Here is a 24113-nt window from a genome sequence, read left to right as displayed (position 1 = left end):
TAAAGTTCCCATGTAGCCAATAAAAACAGTGAGACCCAAAATATGTACTGATTCATTAGCATCAACCATCAAGTATAATACAAAACAAAGACCAACCGCCCCACTAAACAAAACATATTTATCTTCCAACAAAAAACGGAGTTTTCAACTCCAACCTATATACGCAATTACATTGTGCCCCGTGAAAATCTACTCATTAAGCCAACCCGAAGAAGAGTTGTGCTGCGAATGTGGCAAGTACGGGCGCTGTGCAAAACCTAAAGAGCCACCTCGAGGAACAGGTCCTGGAGTACCTGGAGGACGGTACATCACACTCGGATCATGCATAGGTGGTGGTCTGTTGTTGTTCATACGAGCATGATTTAACTCATCCAAACGAGGAGCATATCTCTGCATTGTAGATGGTGTACTGTTCATCTCGTTGTAACTGGGGATAACAGCTGGATGATTATGTTGTCCACCGTATCGAGATGGAAATCCAGGTCCAGGATAGGATGGGGTAACAGGTCTCGGACTCCAAGAATTGGGTTCTTCTCTCCTTAAACCATAATTAGGGTTAGGGCTTGGAGCAGCGTACCTCCTCACCAAATTTCCCACAGCCCCTTCATTTCTACCGTATGCAGCAGCTTCAGGGTAAGGCTGATGTGGTGTATGTAAGTTACTTCTATTCGGCTGGTGATAGTCAGAATGAACATGCGATGGAGTTCTGACAAGTTTAGGTGGATATGGTTCCAATGAATTCCCACCAGCTACACGAGGTGACAGGTGACGCAATTGAGAGCCTTTGCTGGAGGACAAGTTGTCCTCCGGTGGTAAATTAATCGATTGCCTTTTCCTTTTCCCTTTGCCATCAAATTTATTTGAATTTGGTTCGGAATGATTTTTCTCCTCGGCAGGGTTCTTATCCCCTTCATTGCCTCTGCTACCATCACATGGCAAACTTTCCTGGTTGCTCGAAGCCACCATAGCGTCGTCTTCTTGTTCCTGATTTTCAGGTTTATCGGGATGTACAGTTTGGACGTGCATTTCTTTACTACTCTCCAAATTTTCAGGTTTATCTGAATATACAGTTTCGGCGTGCATTTCTCTACTACTCTCTTGATTTTCAGGTTTATCTGGATGTATAGCTTGGACTGGCATTTCTTTACTACTTTCCTCCAATCTATAGTTCTTTCGAGCGCCAGACGAATGCCCATGCTGTTCAGCAATAGCCTTGTGTTTGGGCGCCAAATCTGGACGACTCCATAAGGAGAGTACTGGAGCAATCAAGTTCCAATCCTCAATTTCTTTGTCATTTACATCCACAGATCCAGGTAGATAGAATGTCTGAAATAAACAGACAGCACATTTAAGAGCACTCACAAACCACTCTAGACAGAGATATGTCCGAAGGAAAATAAACAGAGGTCATTAAAATATCGAAAAAACTACTAATTACCCTGCCGTTGAACATCTGATCGTCCTCCCAAACCAGATTATATGGATATGCCTTTTTATCTAACCTGATCAACAGAAAGCAAATAAAGATTGAGACTTCTCAGACGATCTCAATATGCTGTAATATTTTTATTTTCTATTTTTTAACATAATAAAAAAGTAAAATACCGCTCTGTTTCCCTTGGAACTATAAGGATTATGAGTTTTGGTTTGAACTCGAGAGCTTTATTGATGAATTTGTTGGCAAGGGCAGCGTTATATCCAAAGGGTGGGTTCAGCCCCATTATCTACCCAACCAAAGAATCAGTTATAAATAATTTGACGTCAAACATGAAATTTATGGGTGTAGATAGAAAAGCTTATCTCACCAACTGTGACCCATCTGGCAACTCATGTGGTCTTACACCCATCCAGTCTCTTTGCTCAAAATTGAAGTCATTCTACAAAACCAGACCGGCATGAAAATATATACAAATATAATAAAGATATTCAGGTCATTGTCGTTCGAGTGATTTTTTGTCCCTGTAGCGAATAATTTTCGGGACAAACAACTTATATTCCAAGTTGCTGAAGAAAAACATATTTTCACCATGCGACAGGTGTAGCATGTATCGAGTAGCTACACGTGATGCGAACAATGAGACAGTAAGAACCTTACAAGTATTTCATAATTCTCAAAAACAAGTAGATCCAAAGACAAACTGTGGAATCACTTAGTAGCATATAAGGCATTACAAATATTAAAATGTGATAATAGCTGCTATCACCTTTGGTTGTAGAATGTCGTAGTTTTTAAATGAGCATTTCTTTCCTATCTCGTCAACCTTCTTTTTCATAAGGCAGCTGAAATCGTTCGAACCACAACAAAAATCAACTAGCTGATCAAAGAAACAATAAAAGTTAGAAGGCCAAAAAAGATTGGTCGGATGTAGATTTAAGAAATTGTATAAAAAAACCACTAACATCAACCTACTTCAAATCTTGAATGACATTTTGAACTTATCATCTCAAGTTCAAGTCAACAAAGAAACTGAGGATAATAATGTATAAGAGCATATTCTCAAACTCTCAAGTATATATTATAGTAATACAACAGTAAAGTCATGTAGATCTAGCAGAACCTTGTTCACTTACTGCTGTGCTATAAAAGACTAGTCACATCTGAAGGGTCACTTCTGAGACAGAAACACCAAATAAAAATTCCACTTATCTGGGTTTTGGAAAACCTAAGGATAATAAAAATAAACCGAGTTGATTCCGTTCATTGGCAATTTTGTTTCAAAAAAAAACTTTCAAACAACCATATGCTAGGCTACTGCTATGAATACGTTCACAAGTGTCTTCCATCTTCAGAAGACACCCAACAGCTCGAAACAGCATGATGACCCAACATCACTCCTATTTTACCATTTAACTGAATTATTAATTAAAAACCTGGACATTTTGGTAATTGTATAGTCACCACTCTCAATATCCCTGGTATGGACAGCTAAATTGATTCATCTGGGATTGACTACCTTACCTTCGCTATGATAAATGAAAATTAGTAAATATTATTAAGATTAAAAGTTTCCACGATTCACAAATGTATATAATAAATATTAAAAATATATACATTGATTAAGTTAAATAAATTTATGTGTGTCTGATACAAGTTCACTTATATTATTAAAATTGATGGTAATAAATTCCTTGTGACCAGGTTCAGAAGGCCCTAACTGGATATTTATTTGTATCCCTTTTACATGAACAATAAATTAATAATTTGGACTTAGAGAAAATCAGGCTTTCAACAATGGTTCAGGTCAGTTAGTTAATACAGATATGTCCTAAGGCCTACTTCTACTATTGCGGAAGCTAGAGTTGAAGTTGCCTAGATCACCAGCATAGTGCCGATTCATGTTAATACATCCAATATTGAAATGCACTGGAGAAATAAGAGAGATGGAAATACAGAGCACAAGTCTTTTCATATAAAAAAAATAAAAAGTTAAAAATTAAAAAAACTTATTACCATGTCACCATCGTGAACATACCAATGGAGCATGTCAACTATCTGCACATCGAATAAAAAATACAGAACATAGAAGAGGTCAATTTTGAAATGACAGAAAAAATTTCAAGACACTACTAAAGCAGGCAAGAAGGTCCGGTTGACAACAGTGGCAACAGTTGATTTAATATACTTCTTCCAGCGATTCCGTGGTTGCAAAAATAAGTAAAAATGGCAGTGCTGATAGAAAGGCTAGTCTGTCCATGCAGATCCACAAGTACATAAGAGAGAAGAATTGTGGCCACCGTATACCGAACACTTATTACAAGTAAATATGATAAACTGCAAGCCTAAGAACATATCTATGAGCTTAAATGCGTTGATTTCCAAATTGTAGAGACTGCCATTAATTGTCAGGCTAGAAATATTTCTTCTATCACAAACTTCTCTCATTATCACCAACGGATACAGAACATCAACTAACCTCTTTAAGCTTATCTATTTTGGTAAAGTGGCGACCAAAGGATGTATAGCGCATGCCATGCAGAAAAGGAGAAAGATACACACCCATCTTATCCTGCAGAAACAACAAAGCTACCATAAATATACAGACATCAAAACTATGAGAAGTCAGCGTCCTAAGTGACTTTAAAAACAGGTTCAAGAGTAATATAGCAGAACACCTCTAGATACAATTTTACAAGAATAAAACGAAAAACAGAACAGGTTCTTTTGAGGACATTTAGCTTGCAGATATCTAGCAACGAGAATCAGGATAAATGAAAATCACTTGTTCATTTATTGACATACAAATTTAAAAGATAGATAATACAGTGAGATTCAATCAGCACACTCACTTTCCATTTCGTGACCTGGCTGAGAAGATTATCCCCACAAACTGCTTTAGCATCCAGAATAGTTCCTCCTTCATCCAATTTTTTTAATGCAGCACGTACAGACTGCCATTACCAAAGCATTAACTTCTTCTTTTTTTTTTAGGAAAACTGAAGCATTAACTTCAATAAGATTAAACAAACAATGTTCTGCATAAGACCTTGAGTGCATACCTGAATAGCATTCTCCACCTTCCCCAATGTAACAGTGTCCGCATAAAATTTTGAATATTGACTATGTGTTGATGGTGATTTATGCCTTTCTTTAATTTGATCAAGTGTTATTGAGGATGAAGCATCTTTCATCAAGGTCAATATTCTGCAATACAATGAATATAGAACATTATAACTACATGAAAAAAAAAAAGGTTATATATCGCCATCCACATATCTAAAGCTGGTATCATAGAGATTGTCAATACATAGTTGGTTACCTATTTGTACGTATTATTTACTAAAGTAGAGATGCGGCCTAGGGGTCAGACAGAAAGAGATAGAGTGAACAACTAAATACTAGGAAAGGGCATCACCTTTTTCTTGCATCAGCATCTAGAGTGACAGAATTATGTATTCTCTTTGCTGGTGACTTAGTCTTCTGAATAGTCTTACGTTCACCAGGAAGACTTCCTCTGGTGCTAGATTTCACTGGTTCAGAATCGATACCATAAAATCTGGAATACAACTTCTCACCTAAAGATATCTCCCCTTCAGCACTTGTAGATTCTTTTGATTTCCCAAGAGAATTTGTATTTGTAGCCAGTTTCTGCCTTTTCAAAGGCCCTTCTGCAGGAATTTTCTCAACTCTTTTAGAAAGATCACCTTGCTTTGAACTGGCAGAGACTTTGTCAGCCCGTTTTGGTGGTTTTGCAAAATATTTTTTCTCATCATCTTCTTCTAAAGCCACATTTCTTTCCTTCACCAAATCTTTCCTTTTGCTGGTTTCTAATTGTAGCTTCTTAATTTTCTTTCGCTGAGGACCTGGAAATTTTATATGGTCTCTAACAGGCGTGAAAATATCTGGATCGATCTCATGTTTTCTGATGAGAAGGATAAAATTAGGTAAAACCGAATACCATGATAAAGCAGATAAAACAGAAGTTGGAACATTGAGGGGACTCACAAGCAGTAAACTAATACGCGGTTGGGAATCAGTCCCTCCCAAGCTCTTTGTATAATTCCTTTGTCCTCATCCGCATCCTTCTCAAATGCAATCCCCCTGTCAATAAATTCAAAACTCTGAACTAAGAAATGACACTGATACTAACTCCATTTGAACATGCAGAAGGACTTTAGAGCACCTTGGCAAACATTTTTTATGATATGCCCGTGGACAACGGCGACAGACGGCAAATTGCAAGTCAGGATTTGACCTCACTTCCAATTCCTTACACATATGACATTTGTGAGCGGGGCATGCAAATTGTTCTCCAGCAGCAATCTTTTGTCGGTGTTCTTCCACTGCAGATTTATCCCCAGGATGGAGAAGTTTTGCTACACAATGAGGATGATAGAATAGCCCACAAGCTCCATTAACACAACAAAAGACCTACAGTCAACAGCCAAATGGGGTCACACGTCCAGGGTAAGTATAGAAATTCTCTAAATGCAACTGAGGGACTCCAAAATGAACAGAATTTAAGATGAAAAGAATCCAAATGAACTCATAATCAAACTTTGGAAATAATATTCATCGGAGAGACTGCTGGAAGAATGAACATCTGAAAACAAGGGGAAAATTTAAGCCAAACGCAGGATGCGCGATCTAGTAATATATCTTAGTAGTCAAACTAAACATTTTAAAACCCTCGAAAATGAATAGAAAGAATATAACACGGTCAGTAATCAGACGAATCGACCGTAATAACAAAGCATCTCTCCATATGTACATATAAAATCTGTCTCGACAAAATAAAATTGAGCAAATAAATGCAATCAAAGTTCAAAAAAAAAGGAAATAACCATCAGGGTCTACATCAACCATCAGCAGAATTCAAATATTATAACACTTGAAAAATGAAATTAGTTCAGCGTTGAATCTTATTTAAAAAGAGGAAAAACCGTCTCCACAGGTCAATGACACATATCCTCCAGTCATGGGCTTTGTGAAAATATGACAGTCCAGAAAAATTGAAGAATAACATACCTCACAATCAGATGATTCATCAGAAGACCCCAATTCTCCGCAAGCAAAGCACTGGTGTTGCTTATACTCACAATTTTTACAATAGAAAGGAACAGTTTTCAGTTCCTGTTAACAAAATTGCATATATAATTAGAAGTTAATCCTGCCAAAAGCAACAGTCACAAGGGAAAGTAAAATCAGAGTAATGATAAGACACAAAACAGAGAAGCATACTTCTAGCTCTTCGTTAGTAAAGCCCAAAGACTCGCACTGAGATTCCTCACCATCTTTAACAGTTGCGTGGAATGACCTCATACATTTGCCGTCACAACTGATGTAGATCATGAGACAGATTTTTAACAGAAACATAAGAGTTGCATTAATTAATTGCAAAAGTTTCTTAAGGTATATAATTGGTAAATAGCAAATGATCATGAGAGAAAAAATTCAGACATAGGTTGATGTTTGTACATGATATACCATCTTGATAAGCTGTGATGTGCAAAGGATGAGAGTTTACACAAATCATGGTAGAAGTAATGGAGTAAGTCATGATAAATCAATCATTTACTGAAAAAGAGGAAGAAACTACAATGTCATTAACCATGCCATTCCAAAGTAATAACCATAGTTAGTTAAGACCCCCACGAGTGCACCATCAAAACCTAACCTTGTGTTCATTTTCTCCATACTAGCTAGAATAGCCACTTAGATTGTTTCCGCTCTTGCAAATCAATTTGAAATTTAATCCATGCTCTTGATATTTGGAGAATGTTCTCAGGGGAGATGAATGGTAAATATGGAAACTGAAGCAAAATAAGCAGTAGAAAAAAATGTTTTATAAAGCACATGAAATAATTGAAAGGTTAGCACTCGACAGAATTATACGAAAGGGAGAAGATAGTCTTTGAGAAATTATAGAACATAAAAGCAAAAGGTTTCAGATTTTTGTTGGTTTATTATATTACGGTAAGTCTTGTTATGACCTCTATGTGGATACCCCTCATGCTTGATAGAAGAAAAAGACTAATCTCATAGCACAACAAATAAATCTGAATATGCAGCGGGTCAAGCAAGTAGAAGCGTGATATCATTATAAAATCAAACGAAGCATGATGGATATTATTAAACACCAAGCTAAGATAAGGTTTAGTGCATACGATGCTTAAATGCAGAATTGAAGTCAAGATGAACATACATTAATAAATTACCACCATTATCACAAATTGCGCAAACAGAGTCGAAACAATCATCCTCATCAGACTCGTCATCACCATTTTCATCTATCTTGTCAAACTCCTCCAGATCTTCATTATCATCCGTATCATCAACTATAAAAGAAGGCTTTACATCCTGCCAAATAGCAACTGTTAGCTATGTATAGCGCCTAAGCATGTGCTAATGTATGTGTAAGAGAGAAGAGATAAAGACAGAGACAGAGAGAGATCATAACCGCGGTAAAAGTTCTCTTCCCCAAACTTTCATCTAGACATGTAGTCAAAAGCTGTTTAAAGAAAAAATAAGTTGTCAGCTTAAGAAAAATACCGATGCTTGAAAATCGATGAGGAGAATGGTCTGTCTACAAGTATAATGTCAGAGTAAACATCAATCACAAATAGACAGTAAATCCTATCCTCTTTATCTGGTTTGCTCTAGCCTAAAAAATATTAGCAGATGATCATGCAAAATAGGAGACCACTAAAAAGATCAAGCCACCAGGTGGAAGAACCAATTGTTAACCTGAACATTCAAGCTACGAGAGTATCCCTTATCAACAACATCACAACCTCACACATAAAAATAAGAAGGTCGATATATGATATCACAAGCACTTAATAGCATAATAACAAGTTGAACGTAACCTTAGAGACAACCTTTTCTACGTTATCTACTACTACAGTGATGGCCTTGTTACCTTGGAGTTTGCCAATGTTTCATCCCGCTTAACAGCTTCGTCAATAAACTGCAGATGATTTAAAAGATCATCCTCGGAAGGCCTTCTCTGGAACATACTAAAAAATTGCAAGAAAAACTGATGAATGAAAATACAAAAATAAATCAAAAAGGGATATCAAATGCGCAGCGAATTCTGTATTGACCTGAAGGATCTATTAAGATGATCCCACAAAGCTTTCTTCGATCGCTGAGGATTCCACTTAGCAAAGTGCAAAAAATGCACTGTGATCTGAATTGTTCTGATAGTGTCTTGGAAAAGATTTCTTGGCTTCAGGAGCTTGATCCAATTACCCTCTGCAGATAATACAGAGATCTCGGGCTTGTCGTATGAAAGATCAAACTTCCAAGCAATAACCTGCTTATATATAAGCCGAAGCCCATTATCAGTTTTCCCAGACAAGAAGATTGGTTTTCGCGTTCCTTCACGGGTCTCGCCTTTATTCCACTCCACAGGTAATTTGACAAATGAAATCAACTCCTCAGTATCAGAGACAAATTCATAATCTGATACATTGTCTAAAGCCAGTTCACATTCATCATCTGAATATGCCATCTCTTTCTCTGGTTCCTTCGCCCCATGATCTGAAGACGCCATCTCTTTCTCTAGTCCCTTCACTCCACCTCTCTTCTTTCACAATCCTAGCATATTTGAAAATGTGGGAATCACAAGCTAGAAACTAGACCCCCCATAAACGAAAAAACAATTATTTAAAGACAAACCTACCCCTACCCACCCCCACCCCCACCTCCCACCCACAGAAACACACACAAAAGAAAAAAAGGAATCAGCATATGAACTGTTAAAAGACCTCTTAACTTAATTTACTCTCTCTCAAGGAAAAACAAAGAAAGAAAAAGAGGGAAAAGAAAAAAGGTGATCAAGAAGGTCTCTCATACACCCTGAATTGCCATGAGCGCACAGAAACGATTCTGGCAATCATTTTTTTTTCCTTTTCATTCGGCAATTCATATCACAGACGCACAACACTCTGATAAACCAAGGAACTCTTCATGATAGATAATTCACCGAAAAAAAACAATTCCAATAATAATATTATGGATACTCCAAAACGAAACTTATAAACACGGTATAGTCACCTTGATCAGGATGAATTAAATTATAAACAAAATTAGGGCCTACAACAAAATACAGTGATGGTTACAAAAAAAGGTACAGTAGATTACCTTATACCACTAAGCCGCCATGACAATAGCCAGCAATTTCAGAGAAATCGCAGTGTAAAGGAAAAGCCCTAGTTGTTGCTCGCCGTCGGCCGTACCCAGAATTAAAATTGGTGCGGGTTTTGGCGGTTGGTTTCCTTTACTTTTGGAAAATGAAAAGAAATGGGTAAAAGGGTAAAAGTTGTAATTCAGAAAATAGATTACAAGTAAATCCCATCTAAAACTAAATTATTAAGTTTTCTTTTTTTCTTTTTTGAGTAAACTTAATATTTGTTTGGCAAAAGTATACTTTAAAGAAAACCTTTTATCTGGACAATAAGGTATATTAATTAATAAAGATGTTCCTAGTAGGGCTCGCAATTTTGGTTCCGGTTCCATGGATTCGATTAAATCAAATCGCCACCCCCTAGATGCGAGTGAATTTCCATAAATTACCCGATGAAAGAACAACTAGGGATCGCCCCAAGAATCCATTCAATATTAAAGATACTCGATACTCAATTCAAAATGGTTCATGAAAATGTAGTTTCGACTCGTTTTATTTTTAAATAACGAATCAAATTTGACCATACATTTTCGCTTGATAAGATACTGAGTTCGAGCTCAATTTAATTTAAGCTCAATAAAAATGGAAACATGCATCCGTAAACATAACTAACGCCTAACAACTTCACAAAATGAATCTGCACCTACAAATCCAATGATTTGTTCTAAATGGAGAAAATCAAGAATTCTAAGATCAAAAGAACACGTGAAGAAATCAAGAACGTAGCCGCGATACGAAGTTAATTGCAATACAATGACATGATCAAGTATTATGCTATAAATTAGCAAAGATTTACAGGCCAAAAATTGATTGAAACAATTTGTATATCAAACTGACAACGGTTCTCAAAGCAAAATTCAATCAAGAAAAAAAACATGTGTATAATTTTTTTTGTTCCCTTTGTAAAACTGAGAGCATATATATATGTGTGTATAAAGCTTTTGCAAAACAGGACTTCATCATCCCAGAAAACTGACCTACAAGTATTTTGAAGTATATATATATATGATATAATATACCTAATATTTTTATTTCTAAAGTCCCTAACAAAATTACCCAGCTACTATTCACTCTCCAGTTTCTTTCTCCTCATTCCCCACTATTGAAGCAGACGTTGCAGTATCAGACGGTGGCTCGTCTACTTGTGCAGAAGATGTGACCGAATCCGAAGCCGCGTCATCAATGGCAAGGCTCGATATTTCAGAAACAATTGAGCAATCATCTTCGACTACGCTCCCCGATGGTGCAGGTGAAGCCTCACGAGAATATGCTGAAGAATCTTTCGTGAGAAGCAGATCAGGAGTAGGGACAAAAGATGGAGAAGCAGAGCCATTGGTTGTAGGTGAAGGAAGAGCAGCTGCACCGGAAGCAGGGGATGGGTTCTCGTCAATGGAAGGTACCGGAGAACCGCCACGGCTACTGGCGGCAGGTGATGACTCTGATTCGTCCACGGGCTGCTGAAGGCTCCAGTACATAATACTGGCTGTTAGTGTAAGTATCATTTTTTGGTTTACCTGTCAATAACATCAGTTGTTACTTACTAGTGTTCTTGTTAAATAAGAGAATGACAAATTGAACAAGAAAATAAACAAATTGCCCACCTCTATGATATCCTCGGGCAACAAGAAAATTGAACAGCCGAGCTTTCTTGCAACACTAATTATGTAGGTAGCATTCAGTTTCTTCCCCTCATCTACAAAAAGTCAAGTTCCAGTCAATGCTTTTCCGAAGTTGGACAAAGATATGGACCATTGAACCATAATAAGTGTAGCAGAAGATCAAAGTAGAAGTTATGTCTCGTGAGAATGCAGGAAAATAGTAAGGCTGAAACTAAAACTACAAAAGCAAGGCCAACCTTTGGTAAATAGTAATTCATATACGACTCGAAAGTGACATTTCCTCCATGAAGACAATTTTAATGAACTTGTAACCGAAATGCAATAATACACCAGTGACACTTTAGTAATGAATGCAAAATCTTAATCGGGTAACTTAAACTTTTTGCTACTAAACATGTAACAATTAACTGGGATTAATTAAGTTTACAGTTGGCAACTTACCACTTTCACCCTTGGATACAAGGTTCCAATTAACAACTCGTGGCTCACATGCACTGAGAAGCTCAAGAAAGAACAACCCATTTGAAAGGCTCTTATCCTACACAAAGCATTCAAAATATCCATCATCGGAGCCAGCCAAAAATTGAAATGTAACTGTAATAAGCAAGATATGACGTACGCAAACTGAAGAATATAAGCTTGTTACCAACCTTGAAACTTTCCATTTTAGCTTTTCTGCCTGAATTCTTCACTTTTTTGTTGGCCCAGTTCAGAATATCAGCATCTGTGATCTCCTTTTCTTGGAAACGGGATCTTAATTTTTTCAGAAGTTGAAGCATATTAAACCTCATCAACTGCCAAAGGAAAGCTGCAAGTAAACCAAAGGTAATCCAAATTTTAGTTTCAATTCATCCATCGACCAAATCTGATTTTATAAGAAATGATAACAAAGATTACCACCTCATCAACTGGTAAAATTGGACAACAGAAAACAACGGAAACACTAAATTATTAGGGGAACAACATCGATGTCCAGAGTAGAAAACAAGAACTAGAGCAGGAGGCAAACACGTAAGCAATGCATCTCCGTCATCTTTGGATTTATTTGAAGGAAAATTACAAGAAAGCAAAAGCCCAAAAACAGCATAAGCTACATTGCAAATCGTCATGCCAAAATCTCATCAAAAGACAGTACTTGATAAGGAAACAGAGTTAATAGAAGCATTTTCTTAATATTTTCCATATATTTTAGGTTAAAATATCAAAAAGCTCAGATGGGAAGTTCCTAGTACTGAGCAAATATCTTTCATCTGCTGGACATAAGATAAGGCTTAAACAACTGCCATGATTTCTACAATACAAACAAAAGAGAGCAAGAAAATCACTTACCAAGTATAAGCTTTTTATTCCCTTGGACAAAATCATTTCCGGCTACATTTACAAGGGAGAGTTTCAACTGCTTCCCTATTCTAACGACTTGGTTGCAGTTCTCCACTTTCCTAAATGGCATTTTTATAGGAGGTTTTGTTGCCTGCTTCCAGTTGACAGATTCTGGAGAAACTTTATCCAACACTTCCAGAAGTATCCACCTGCGTACGTGTGATGCTGGATTAATATGTGGAAAAAGCTAATATGACAGATGCCAGAAAATGCAATCCAAACTGAAAAGCTAGTCAACAAATCATCAAAAAAGAGAAAAAGAAAAAAAAAATGTCGACATAAGAGAGTTGTATAAAGCTTTGAAACTAACCCATTCCTAACGTCCTCAAACAAGTTATTGACATAAGAGAGAATCCCAAGACTGTTAATCCAAAGGCGGAAACATCTCTCTTCTCTAGACATTAGCTCATCATCTGTCATCATCTCAGCAAAAGAAACCTTTTTGGTATCTGTGGACAATCCATTCCTGGAAAAAAAGAAATCAGTTCCCTGAGAAATTCCCGGAGATTTCAGTAGCAAAGATATATGAAACAAATGTTTATTAATTGAAGATATCAGAACATATAATCTCAGTAAAACAGGAGACTCTTTCAGAGACGAAAGAACTAGATATCAAGAGTACACATATAGCACACAATAGCAAGATACTTGAACACGCTACATTGAATAAATATAGATTTTTTATTACCTATCAAGAATAACAACACAGCACAGAATTGCAAAATATATGGAGATAATACATAGGTTTAATATAGATTTTTTTATCTAAATATGTGAGTGGTGAATTAAAAGCACAGCCCAAGTCCAGTATGTGCCAGCAATAATCGGGTAGAACAACATTAATTCCTTATCAAGAACTTGTACCAGATTTACAAAAGATTAAAATAGCTTTAACATCTAATTCTCCGTTCCTTCCCCATAATACCAAAATGAATAAATTGATTTGTTTACCTCTGGTGGAATATTTGTGCAACAAAAGCAAGATTTAAATTAGATGATCCCTCCACAATATCCTCTGGGGATAGATATCTTTTGCAATCCATTTTCTCTGCATGTTCTAGAACCAAATTAGCCCTTTCAGTGGGATCCTTTGCATCTAAGGTTGCAGTACTGCAGTGCTCTGGAGCGAGTACGTTCAGCAGGTAAGCATAAGCCTCTCCGTCCTGTAGGACATGACAGGACACCAAAATTACGACAGCTAAAAGTAATTTTTAACTGTAATCCTAGTATGTCTATATATGAATTATAGTTCAGAGAAACAACAGAGTCCTAGTATGTCTATGAATAGACAAAAAGTGCCAATAGCTAATCTCCAAATTAAAAAGATCTCAAAAGTAGAAGTCCAAGTTTGATAATGCTTATATTTTTTAACTCGCCAAAATGTAAGTGCCAACGAAAAGATCTGGTATTCAGGCCACCTCACGGATGGCCATAGGCAACACAAGGAAATATTTTCACCATCAAAACAATCACCAACAAAAAATTGTTACTACAATATTAATCATAACACAATACACCTTCAAATCAGACGAAAAATTTGATACAGTTTTCTTGTAGCCTGCTTTCTTGAGATGAAAATTCATCCACTTCAACAGAATTTTTTCTGGTGCAAGTCCCATGAGCTCCTCAACATCCTGCATGTATTAATTAACACTTTAGCAAAGTGTATAATTAAGCTCATTCTAAGTTATACATTGTGGACTGAGGAAATTTGACTGCTTAAATCAATTGAGATTTAAAAGTAAATGCAGAACATTACGTTGTTGTCCTCCACCAGTTCCAAGAGCTGGGGTGTCTTTCTGAGATTGAGATCTGACAATAATTGGATCTGAAGGTAACACACAAATGCAGCAGAAAGAACTTATATTAGTAATGATCAACAAGTACACCTAAGTTTGCTATATGCTATTCACTGTAATACAATAATCGTCTCAATGTCCCTTTCTCCTTCTATTTATAACGAAACAGATTGAAAACCTAAGAAATGTTATGAAGGCCAAATGTACTAACCTTTATAATTTGAGAAATTAATCCAAGTAACAGATGAGGCTGCAATGGAATAAAGAAAAACAATATAGTGATCTGGACAGCTAATGATTAATAAGAGAATCCACATCACGCAAACTTATCAACAATAAGCTCAACTTACTCTTCCATCAATAAGGTCCTGAGTGCCAATATTGACTACTGTGCATCCAATAGCCTTTGCAGAGTTAAGGCAAAGTGTGTGATTCTCGTTTCTTTCCCATGGATTGAGTACTCTTTTTGTGTTGATAGCTCGCTCATCTATTGTGTTAGGCACTGCAACATTGATCAGCTTGCTACAATAATTCAAAAGGAGAATAAAACATCAGAAATAATAAGTGTCGACGCCATTCAGGAGCAGAAAACCAAGTCAAAGTCTGTCAGGTTAGAATACCATAAAAGGACTCCATCCTTAGCAAGATCATATAAAGCATTTGACGATGCATCGATTGGAAGAAATTGCTTCAGAAATGGGTCATCCCTGAGGTAGCTATTGATATGAGCAACATACGAAGCCTTTTCAGACTCTATGATAGTGTGAAGAAGGGTCGTTGTGGTGGCTTTAAGGATGGTCGAAGAGGTCTTTGAATTCCCGGATTTGACGCTCGCTCTACTTTGCAATTCCAAGTATGACTGATTGTTGGAAGCAACGATAAAGACGTTATATACAATCCAACTATATATCAATGAGAAAAAAAATTATGCCACTTTGCACTTCTGTCAACCATTTCCTCAACAATGTGTTTGTACCCCATAATCCAAATCGAGCTAACAATGCATAACATACTTAAAAAAGCTTACCCTGAGGAAGTCTTCAAATTCTACCTCGTCGTTAATATCACGACCTGATTCTCCCAATCCTTGCCTAATCTCCTCCTCGTTAAATGTGTGACTGACACCCTTCAACTTCATCATCAGAGATGGCAAATCTCCAAACGTAACTTTACCATTCTGATTCTTGATTGATATGAACTACAGAAAGAAACAGCAAAAAACAAACCCCCATTCATGTATTGTATACATCAAATTAAGAAACTGCACTTAAACTAGCTTCACCAACTATCGAATTAACGAAGCGCATATTTACCAAAAAGTAAGCCCACCAATTCCACATTGATTCAATAACAACAGCCCATGATATAATCGCATCAGCCAACTCAAGGATTCATATCCAGAAAAAAAATAAACAAAAAAAAAGATGGGGATAAAGGAATGCTTACTTTGGATTTGAGGCCGCGAAGCTCGACTTGCGTGAACTGGCTCTGAAGCCATTGATCGGAAACAATAACTCCCACAAAACTAGACATCTCGTCTTTTGCCCCCGCGCCACCACAAAATGGCGGGGAAAATGTTCCAAATCACAATAAAATGAAGTGGTGATTCACCCGAGATTCAAATCTCCGCCTCAATCCAATAAAACCAATATACGCAGGAGAAAATGGGGAAAAACAACAACCATGCAACAGAATATAAACACTACGAATGGATAAATCTCCGATGAATACAGTTGCGTTCCTGCCAAACAAAAATTGACAAAAAAACTAAAATTAAAATTAAAAAATTCAATCTGAGAAACACAATCGACAACACGCGAATATGTGCAGGCGGCAAGATTCGAAGAACGGTTAAAACGACGATGTGGGGGAGAACGTGGGGGAATTGAACAGTTTTACATGCATACCTGTCAAAGGCAAATCAAAGATTTGTGCAACTCGGTATTCTTTTTTTTTTTCGATCTATTTATTCTTTTTTTTTTCTTAGTTTATTTGAAGATTTGACTGCTCGATGTGAATTAATGGAAAATGGAGGTGCGAAATTGCAAATGCAATTGCTTCGGTGAAGGGCAAAGGAGAGAGAAAGTAGAGAGAGAAAGAGAAGAGGAGAGAGAGATTTTTGGGTGTGGACAGACACGCCAAATGACTGAGGGAAAAATTGAAGCCAGTTATGGAGGCCCAATTTCGACAAGGCGAGACCCCACACGCGCCCATGATTGGCGACGGATATTCACGCGCTCTGCTTGTCTCAACACCTCTCAACTGTTTGTAATTACACCTCATCTCTTTATTGCGTCACAATAGCCTGCCTGTTTATTATCTCCTCTTATTGGATAAAATCAAAAAATCTTTTATGTTATTTTTATTTTATTAATATAAAATTAATTAAAATAATATTATGTTAATATGATCTTCTTACTAATTTTTTTGGGAAAAAAAAAAGAATATAAATAGCAATTGAGAAAAACCCAAACAAATTATATGATTATTTCAATTGATTCGTACATATTATAAATATATATTTTTGTAATTTAAAATTGATATTGATAATCGCACAGGTGAAATATTAGTATAATCTAATTTTTTGATTCATGTATGAGTTCAGTTTCATCAAATTAATTTAGTGTTATTTAATTTTATAACAAATGGAGTAATATTTTTTTGTTTTTTTTATGACAAGTAAAAAGCAATCGAATTATTAGTTGATATTTTTAATATCCAATAATTAGTTAGTGATTGATTTTATTTTATTTTTGTAGCCATCCACAAATTTTGGTGTGGTTGTAATTGATACCTAAATTTGTGGGCTAATGAAGTTTGAAGGTTCATCCACATATGTAATAAATATTTTTAATTTATTTTTACACGATATAACAATTAACAAACTAAATAAGGATCTATAACACAAGAGAGTTTATATTCAACTATTTACCGGTCAATATATTATGATAATCTAATCATTATATATTACATATAATGCAATTATGACATCAATTAAAACAATAATTCAACCATTATTCACTAAATGCATTATATCGTGACATTTATGACATTTATTTTACTGAATTTGATGTCATAATTGCATTATTTTCTAGAAATATTTTTATTTCATATTATTTGTCGCTTTAAAATTTTAATATTCCATTAAATACAAATTTTTTTATCTTAATAATTCAACTCTAAATATTAACTCCCTCTAAAAAATGACGGTTAATTTGGAACCAGAGAAGTATAAATTGTCTAGATATTATTTATTTATCAAAACGAAATAAAAGTATGACTCAATAAAATAAATAAATAAACATAGTCTGACACACACTATTCTGCCTAACTCACTATATAACAGTAGACACTACCTTACAATAAATTGGCACTAATTACTTTGACAAATAACCACACCTATTTCATTATTTGCTAGTTTCAACTTTCAATTATTTATGACGTAATAATTAATTTCACTTCCATCTTATATAATCGAATTATTAACTGTTTAATGTGTACATATTATGATTTATGTACACAACGTGCTGAAATTAAATTAATGATATTCATGTGACACTTTCAAATGGACTGCACGCCTCTTTGTTTGTTTTAAAAATTAGTTATATTTTGTTGTAAATATTAAATGCAAGCAGATGGCCAATACTACATTACACTTCGCCCCGTTTGGCTGGGATACTAGTCGTAATTAACTAAATAATTAAATTTTGTTTCGTGTTATGGGTTTTTAGGGTTTAAGATTTAGGGTTTTAAACTGATGTTAATAAATTCCCGAAAATACCCGTTCCGTTGTACATCGACCCCCTACGATTATAATTCACCTTACCTCGAGCTCGGTCGAGCCAGCTTGACTCATCATCTCTCGGCTCGAGACGAACTCGGGTTCCTTTGAAGTTAATTTCTCATGTCGAAGATGGCCTTATTCGATTTATTTGGGCTGCCCTAAATTGGGTATTGCTCTTGTTGGAAAAGCCCATATGAGATTCTGGCCCATATTAAATTTGTTGAATTTTAAATGCAAATCAGGAAGGGTGATTTGGTAATTTAACTGGTGAAGGGTGATTTGGTAATTTAAGTACTATATATATAATAGAGAGAGAAAGTGAAGGATTGTTGAGAGAGAAACAGCATCCCAAGCGTTTTAGAGAGAGAGAGAGAGCGCGACAGAGAAGATAAAAACTGAGTGTGAATTTCTCATTACTGGGAGAAACGGAGTGATTGTTCAGTGGCAGATTGGTACAATCGATGAGCGAGAGAGGGGAACCAGCACCGCCATCGGAGATGGTGGTGACGGAGCAACAAATAGCGGAGGCGCTGGGCTCTCTCCTCCGCGACATCAACGCATTCACCACATTGAACGGCGTCGTTCAGCAGCTCGAATCGAAATTAGGCGTCAATTTGAACCACAGAACCGACTTCATCCGTGGCCAGATCCAACAGCATTTCCTCCACATGCAGGCCACCAAACCCCAGAATTTCATGCCCCACCACCAGGACCGTTTCCCCCACCTCCAACCCCCCAATTTCCACGCCGCTCCCTCCCCCCATCACCCACCCCCGAATTTCAGCCCCCATCACACCGCCGAGGGTTTCATTTTCAGCACGCCGCGAACTCAATTGCAATTCTCGCAACCTCCGTTTCCGACTCCGACTCCGACGCCGCCGGTGGGTGTGAAAAACCGCGCTGCTGCCACAGTCGGCGCTTCCACCAAAGAGAGGTGATTTTTCTATTTTCCTCAAAATTCATGATTTTCCCCCTTCTTTTGAGAAAGAAAGATAAGCTTTTTGGCATGGGGCCGTTTGGTTGGTGTCGAGTCTGGGAAACCGACCTTTAAACTGCCCACCACCACCTAGGTCATAGGTTTTCCAATTTTTTTTTATTAATTTAGTATTGATTTCCTAGTTATATTTCTTTGTTTACTGGTTCGGTTACTATTTTCAAATTTAGCTTCGTTTGTTACACATTTCATAATGCTGACAATATAAAATTGTGTAGGAATGCAAGCACTTGTTCTTTCTTATGCTGATGAAAGCACATATAACCGTTGCATTCTGCTCATAAACCATTTAAAAACTGTAGCATCTTTTTTTCTTTCTTCAAATTATTCAATACTCCAAATATCGTTTAGCCCTTCAAACGAAGAATCAGTCAACAACAGTAGAAGTGAAGATATAGAATTATCATAAGCCTTGTTTCCAGGAATTGCTCCGAGCACACTGATATTCTGCTTAGCTTATTAATTATTTCTCTGGCTTGATGTGCTTTGTCTGCAACACTTTTTTGCAGTGCTCCAACTGTAAAAAAGAGGAGAGGTGGCCCAGGTGGCCTGAACAAACTGTGTGGTGTTTCTCCTTTGCTTCAACCCATTGTGGGCCAGCCCACCTTGGCGAGGACTGAGGTCTTGTGGCTGTACTCTCTATTTTTCTCTTTATGTTTCGTCCGGATCAATATTTGTGCTTACCTTCTAAAAAGAAGTGTGTTTTGCAGATTGTGAAACAGTTGTGGGCTTACATAAGGAAAAACAACCTTCAAGATCCAAACAATAAAAGGAAGATAATTTGCAACGATGAGCTTCGTTTGGTATTTGAGACAGACTGTACAGACATGTTTAAGATGAACAAATTGCTAGCTAAACATATAATCGCACTTGAGCCTACAAGTATGGATCTGAGTGTAAACATTGCTTTGTGTTCTCTGTCCGGTGACTTTGATGCTTATGATAAATTTGTAATGTGATATTTTTGCAGAACCGAAAGCTCAAAGTGCTAAGAAACCAAAGGTTGATGCAGTGGAATCTGGAAGTAAAGTCGACGACCCTGTTCCCCATGTGATAATATCTGAAGCACTTGCCAGTTTCTTTGGAATTGACGAGAGGGAGATGTCGCAAGCAGAAGTATTAAGACAGATGTGGGAGTACATAAAGGTCAATCATCTTGAGGTATGCAACTGAATAAAATGATTTTGTTTCTTTCTTTTTATTCCAATTTTGTTGCTCTTTCGTTTAATTAAGAAAGAATTGGCCTTCAGTTATATGCTTGAAATATAATTGAACTTGTTCTGCTGCTGTTAGGATCCTTCAAATCCAACGGCTATCATTTGCGATGCAAAACTACAAGAGCTTCTTGGGTGTGAAAATATTTCAGCACTGGGAATACCGGAAATGTTGGCACAACGTTGCTTATATAAGAAGCCATGACCAAGCGGTCAAGCACTGACTGGTAAGTAGAAGGCATCAATTGTTTTGAGTTCTGTGATCTTTTGTTTCTAATACGAGTTTGTAATACTTGAAAAATATTTGCTATCAGTTTGAAGTTCTTTTTACTTTTCCCTTTTGCAGATAAATCCTGTTGACCATAACTTATTTCTGTTCTTGGACCATCTCAGAAGTTTCTTGGTAAGAAGGTTCTATCGGTTTCCGTTTTCGATCATTTAGCTATCAAGTAATGAAGTTGCTTATTTCACCGGCGGCAGTTCCGAAGTTATCATTATCTGTAGTAACTATGGGTTTCCGTTAAGGTTAAGACATATATTCGTTGTAACTTCCCAAACACTGTAAATATAATGAAGGTAGGAGAATAGATGTAAAAGCAGGATATATATTTTACTACTGCTATGCTTTTTGTAGAATGATTATCAGGCTTTAGATCATAGATTGATATATGTATGATGATATCTATTTTTAGGCTGCCTGATTCAGTTTATATTCCTGCTTATTGAAGTATAATGAACTATGGTCCTAGTATTGATTAATTCAAAAGTTAACCGAACTTATCCTGTGATTTTTCTTTTTAACCGATTGTTATCCAGTGTTAACTGGATTTCGTATCGTTCGATCTTATGTTTTTATGTAAGTATTTATATTCCGGGGCAAGCTCAGATCTCCATGTCACAATAAGAATGCAAATGGCATCATCTTTCGTATGGAAAATTTTCACCAACGCATCACTTATTTTCTATTGCAAAATCCGGGGGTATTTTTGTCATCTCATAGAAAAAAAAGCGAAGAAAAAATCGCACACGCATGCTGCATGGTAACTTAATTTGGTTAGGTATGATTTTATATATATTGGTATTAATTAATTCCAGTCCCATGCATCCATGGCTTTTGAGATCCTACACCGGGTGAAATACACCGGGTAGATCTTTACCATTAATATACACACAAACACACACACACCCACATTGGTGTGTGTAGATCAACGGTGAAAAATCACCCGGTGTAACCTTCACCGGGTGTAGGATAGATAAAACCTGCATCCAGGGGCGGACCCAGGGGGTTTTCTTGGGGGCGGAAATATAGGGGTAATTTAAGAGAGATTTTTTTTTTTGTTTTTAGGGACTAAAGTGTACAAAATCAAAAGTTTGGGGGCGAAAGTGTATAAACTAATACATAAATACCCGAAAAAAAAAAAAAAAAACAAACAGCTTAAAAAAAATCTTGGGGGGGCGGGGGCCACCCCAGCCTTAGGCGTGGGTACGCGATGCATCCATGGTAACTTAATTCTCTGAGCTTGACAGTTATTTGGAGGTCAATTAATTACTTTCTATTGTTAGTAAGTTGATCAATATTATTACCATCAAAATTGATTTCTTGACAAATAAACAACGAGACAACAAAAGGAAAATACTTTTTGTGGTGTATGCCTATATATATTATGCCTTACGTACTAAGTACTGATTCTTCATATATAACACAGAGAGTGTGATTCTTCATATAACACACAGAGAGATATATTCTTGATTATAACATAAAATAAACAGAAGCATGGAAATTATTAATCCTTATAAAGTGACACCACCATCAGCATGTACAACAACAACAACCGAAGTACCCTCGATCGTTATCACACCACCACCAGCATGTACGACGACAACAACAACAACAACGACCGAAGTACCCTCGATCGTTATCACACCACCACCAGCATGTACAACAACAACAACAACAACAACCGAAGTACCCTCGATCATTATCGGTAAGTTATACATTTAGTTAGTATTCAATAATATTAATTTCGTAATTCCTAAACACGATAGTCTCCATGCATATGTATATATATGGTAGAACCTCGATAAATTAATAACCTCGTTTAAATAATATACCCGACTCGAAGACAACATGCTAAAAAAATATTCCGATAAATTAATATTTTGCTAAATTAATATAATTTGATTGGTCCCAACGCTATAAAATTATAGCGGTTTAACTCTCTCTCTCTCTCTCTCTCTCTCTATATATATATATATATATATATATATATATATATATATATATATATATCATGACATCGCAGATTCAAATTCTAAATGGGAGTTGTTGGCGGTGTTTTGGTCATGTATGCGGGAAGAGCTATGGTTTTTCTTCTTCCTCACAGTTTTTATTAGTTGCATTACGGAGAATTGGATAACACTCGGATTAGGAGAAGATGCTTTCCCAATTATTCTTTTCCTCACCACGTTAATTGTGGCTGCCGTGATTACTTTTGCTACGCTAGTCGGATTAGCCTATTTTATGTACTCGATTCATAATGGCCGTGGACATATAGTTTGCGCGTATTGGAGTTCGAACACACGATTCAACGGATTCTTTTTCGGCGCTTTTAAAGCCACTGCTATTTTCGAACGTATCAAATTAGGTGCAACAAGGAAACCAGGGGCTACTTTTGGGAAGGGGACGACGACTCCCCTCGTGCTCGGTAAGTTAATGTCAAATTAATTAATCATGAAATATATATATTCGATTTTCTTTTCGTAAATATTATTTGAGTAATTATCGTACGTGCAGATTCAACAGCAAAAAGAGAGTTGATGATGGAGTATTGGTTCATGTTGATTAACGAGCTTTTCATATTGTTTTTCACGGTGCTTATTACTTGCCTCTATGGGGTTGGAGTCATAATATACGGAAGAGAAGAAATTGCTTCTCTGTTTGCTGTAGCAATTTCGACGGTTGTGGTTAGATTTATTCTTGTTATCGGAAAAGCGTGTTTTGTGATTTTATTTCGCACTGGACACGAAGGTACGGTCGTAGCGTGGAATCAGAAGTTGGCAATAATGATCTTGTTCGACACTTTCAAAGCCAACGCTATTCTCCATCGTCATATTTACATTAACGACGACTCGATTACACCTAATATTCATGATCTAGTGTAGATTAATCGATCCTTTTTTGAACTAATCTATACGTACTATTGCACACGTACTTTCTAGGTTAGCATTCAGTCCTTTGTTTTCGAGTACTGAGTTTTGGTCGAATTCTAAAACCGGATAATATGAGAGTCTTATTTTCTTTTAATTTTTCGGGCACCTTTCTTTTTCTATCGATATACATATGTGTTAGTATATGTCTACAATCTTCATCCGCAACCATTTGCATTACATTTGTGTTGGATCTCATTGATTACTCACTTTTGGGGAGTTGTCATATTGTAAGATTTTTTTTTTTTTTTCTTAATTTAATTTTTGGTTAATTTTGAGGGGAAAAAGAAGAAGAATAAAACTTGATATTACTTATTGCATCTATGGTTTTGTAAGTGAAAAACTAATTCCAATTCCGTTTTGAAAAATAAAAAATCAAAGAAGTCGAAAAATTGGAATGAATATAAATATGTTCCAAAATAGGATTTTTCGTATTGGAAACGGCGGAATTCCAAAATTCCAATTTTTTAGTCACCTAATTAAAATA

At 36.3% G+C, this 24113-nt stretch overlaps 3 protein-coding genes across 3 annotated transcripts; 1 reads left to right on the top strand and 2 right to left on the bottom strand.

The window, feature by feature from the left end:
- Nucleotides 1-29: 29 nt before the first annotated feature.
- LOC105968747 (protein ENHANCED DOWNY MILDEW 2) lies at nt 30-9941 on the bottom strand. The gene is made up of 19 exons (XM_012993408.2): nt 9587-9941; nt 8545-9040; nt 8361-8457; nt 7899-7949; nt 7644-7798; nt 6680-6776; nt 6467-6571; nt 5622-5869; nt 5444-5539; nt 4854-5360; nt 4498-4642; nt 4288-4389; nt 3915-4007; nt 3452-3493; nt 2205-2315; nt 1806-1877; nt 1606-1724; nt 1439-1502; nt 30-1326 (listed from the first exon to the last, which is right to left on the bottom strand). The coding sequence occupies exons 2-19, from the start codon at nt 8994-8996 to the stop codon at nt 190-192; spliced, it is 3693 nt and encodes a 1230-aa protein (XP_012848862.2). The 5' UTR covers nt 8997-9040; nt 9587-9941; the 3' UTR covers nt 30-189.
- A 447-nt stretch (nt 9942-10388) lies between these two features.
- On the bottom strand, nt 10389-16687 carry LOC105968888 (fimbrin-1). The gene is made up of 15 exons (XM_012993581.2): nt 16335-16687; nt 15874-16168; nt 15455-15625; nt 15048-15286; nt 14778-14949; nt 14639-14677; nt 14388-14456; nt 14146-14262; nt 13580-13791; nt 12939-13094; nt 12578-12777; nt 11899-12056; nt 11690-11786; nt 11231-11322; nt 10389-11143 (listed from the first exon to the last, which is right to left on the bottom strand). The coding sequence occupies exons 2-15, from the start codon at nt 15958-15960 to the stop codon at nt 10697-10699; spliced, it is 2256 nt and encodes a 751-aa protein (XP_012849035.2). The 5' UTR covers nt 15961-16168; nt 16335-16687; the 3' UTR covers nt 10389-10696.
- Nucleotides 16688-18531: 1844 nt separating this feature from the next.
- LOC105969027 (uncharacterized) lies at nt 18532-21199 on the top strand. The gene is made up of 6 exons (XM_012993749.2): nt 18532-19145; nt 19715-19826; nt 19916-20087; nt 20176-20366; nt 20499-20646; nt 20766-21199. The coding sequence occupies exons 1-5, from the start codon at nt 18673-18675 to the stop codon at nt 20622-20624; spliced, it is 1074 nt and encodes a 357-aa protein (XP_012849203.2). The 5' UTR covers nt 18532-18672; the 3' UTR covers nt 20625-20646; nt 20766-21199.
- Nucleotides 21200-24113: the final 2914 nt, after the last annotated feature.

The sequence above is a fragment of the Erythranthe guttata genome, chromosome 13, assembly GCF_056151865.1.
Source record: "Erythranthe guttata isolate IM_541 chromosome 13, IM_541, whole genome shotgun sequence".
Lineage (NCBI taxonomy): Eukaryota > Viridiplantae > Streptophyta > Magnoliopsida > Lamiales > Phrymaceae > Erythranthe > Erythranthe guttata.
The sequence above is the reverse complement of the archived record's forward strand: the minus strand, read 5'-3'. Positions and strand labels throughout refer to the sequence as shown.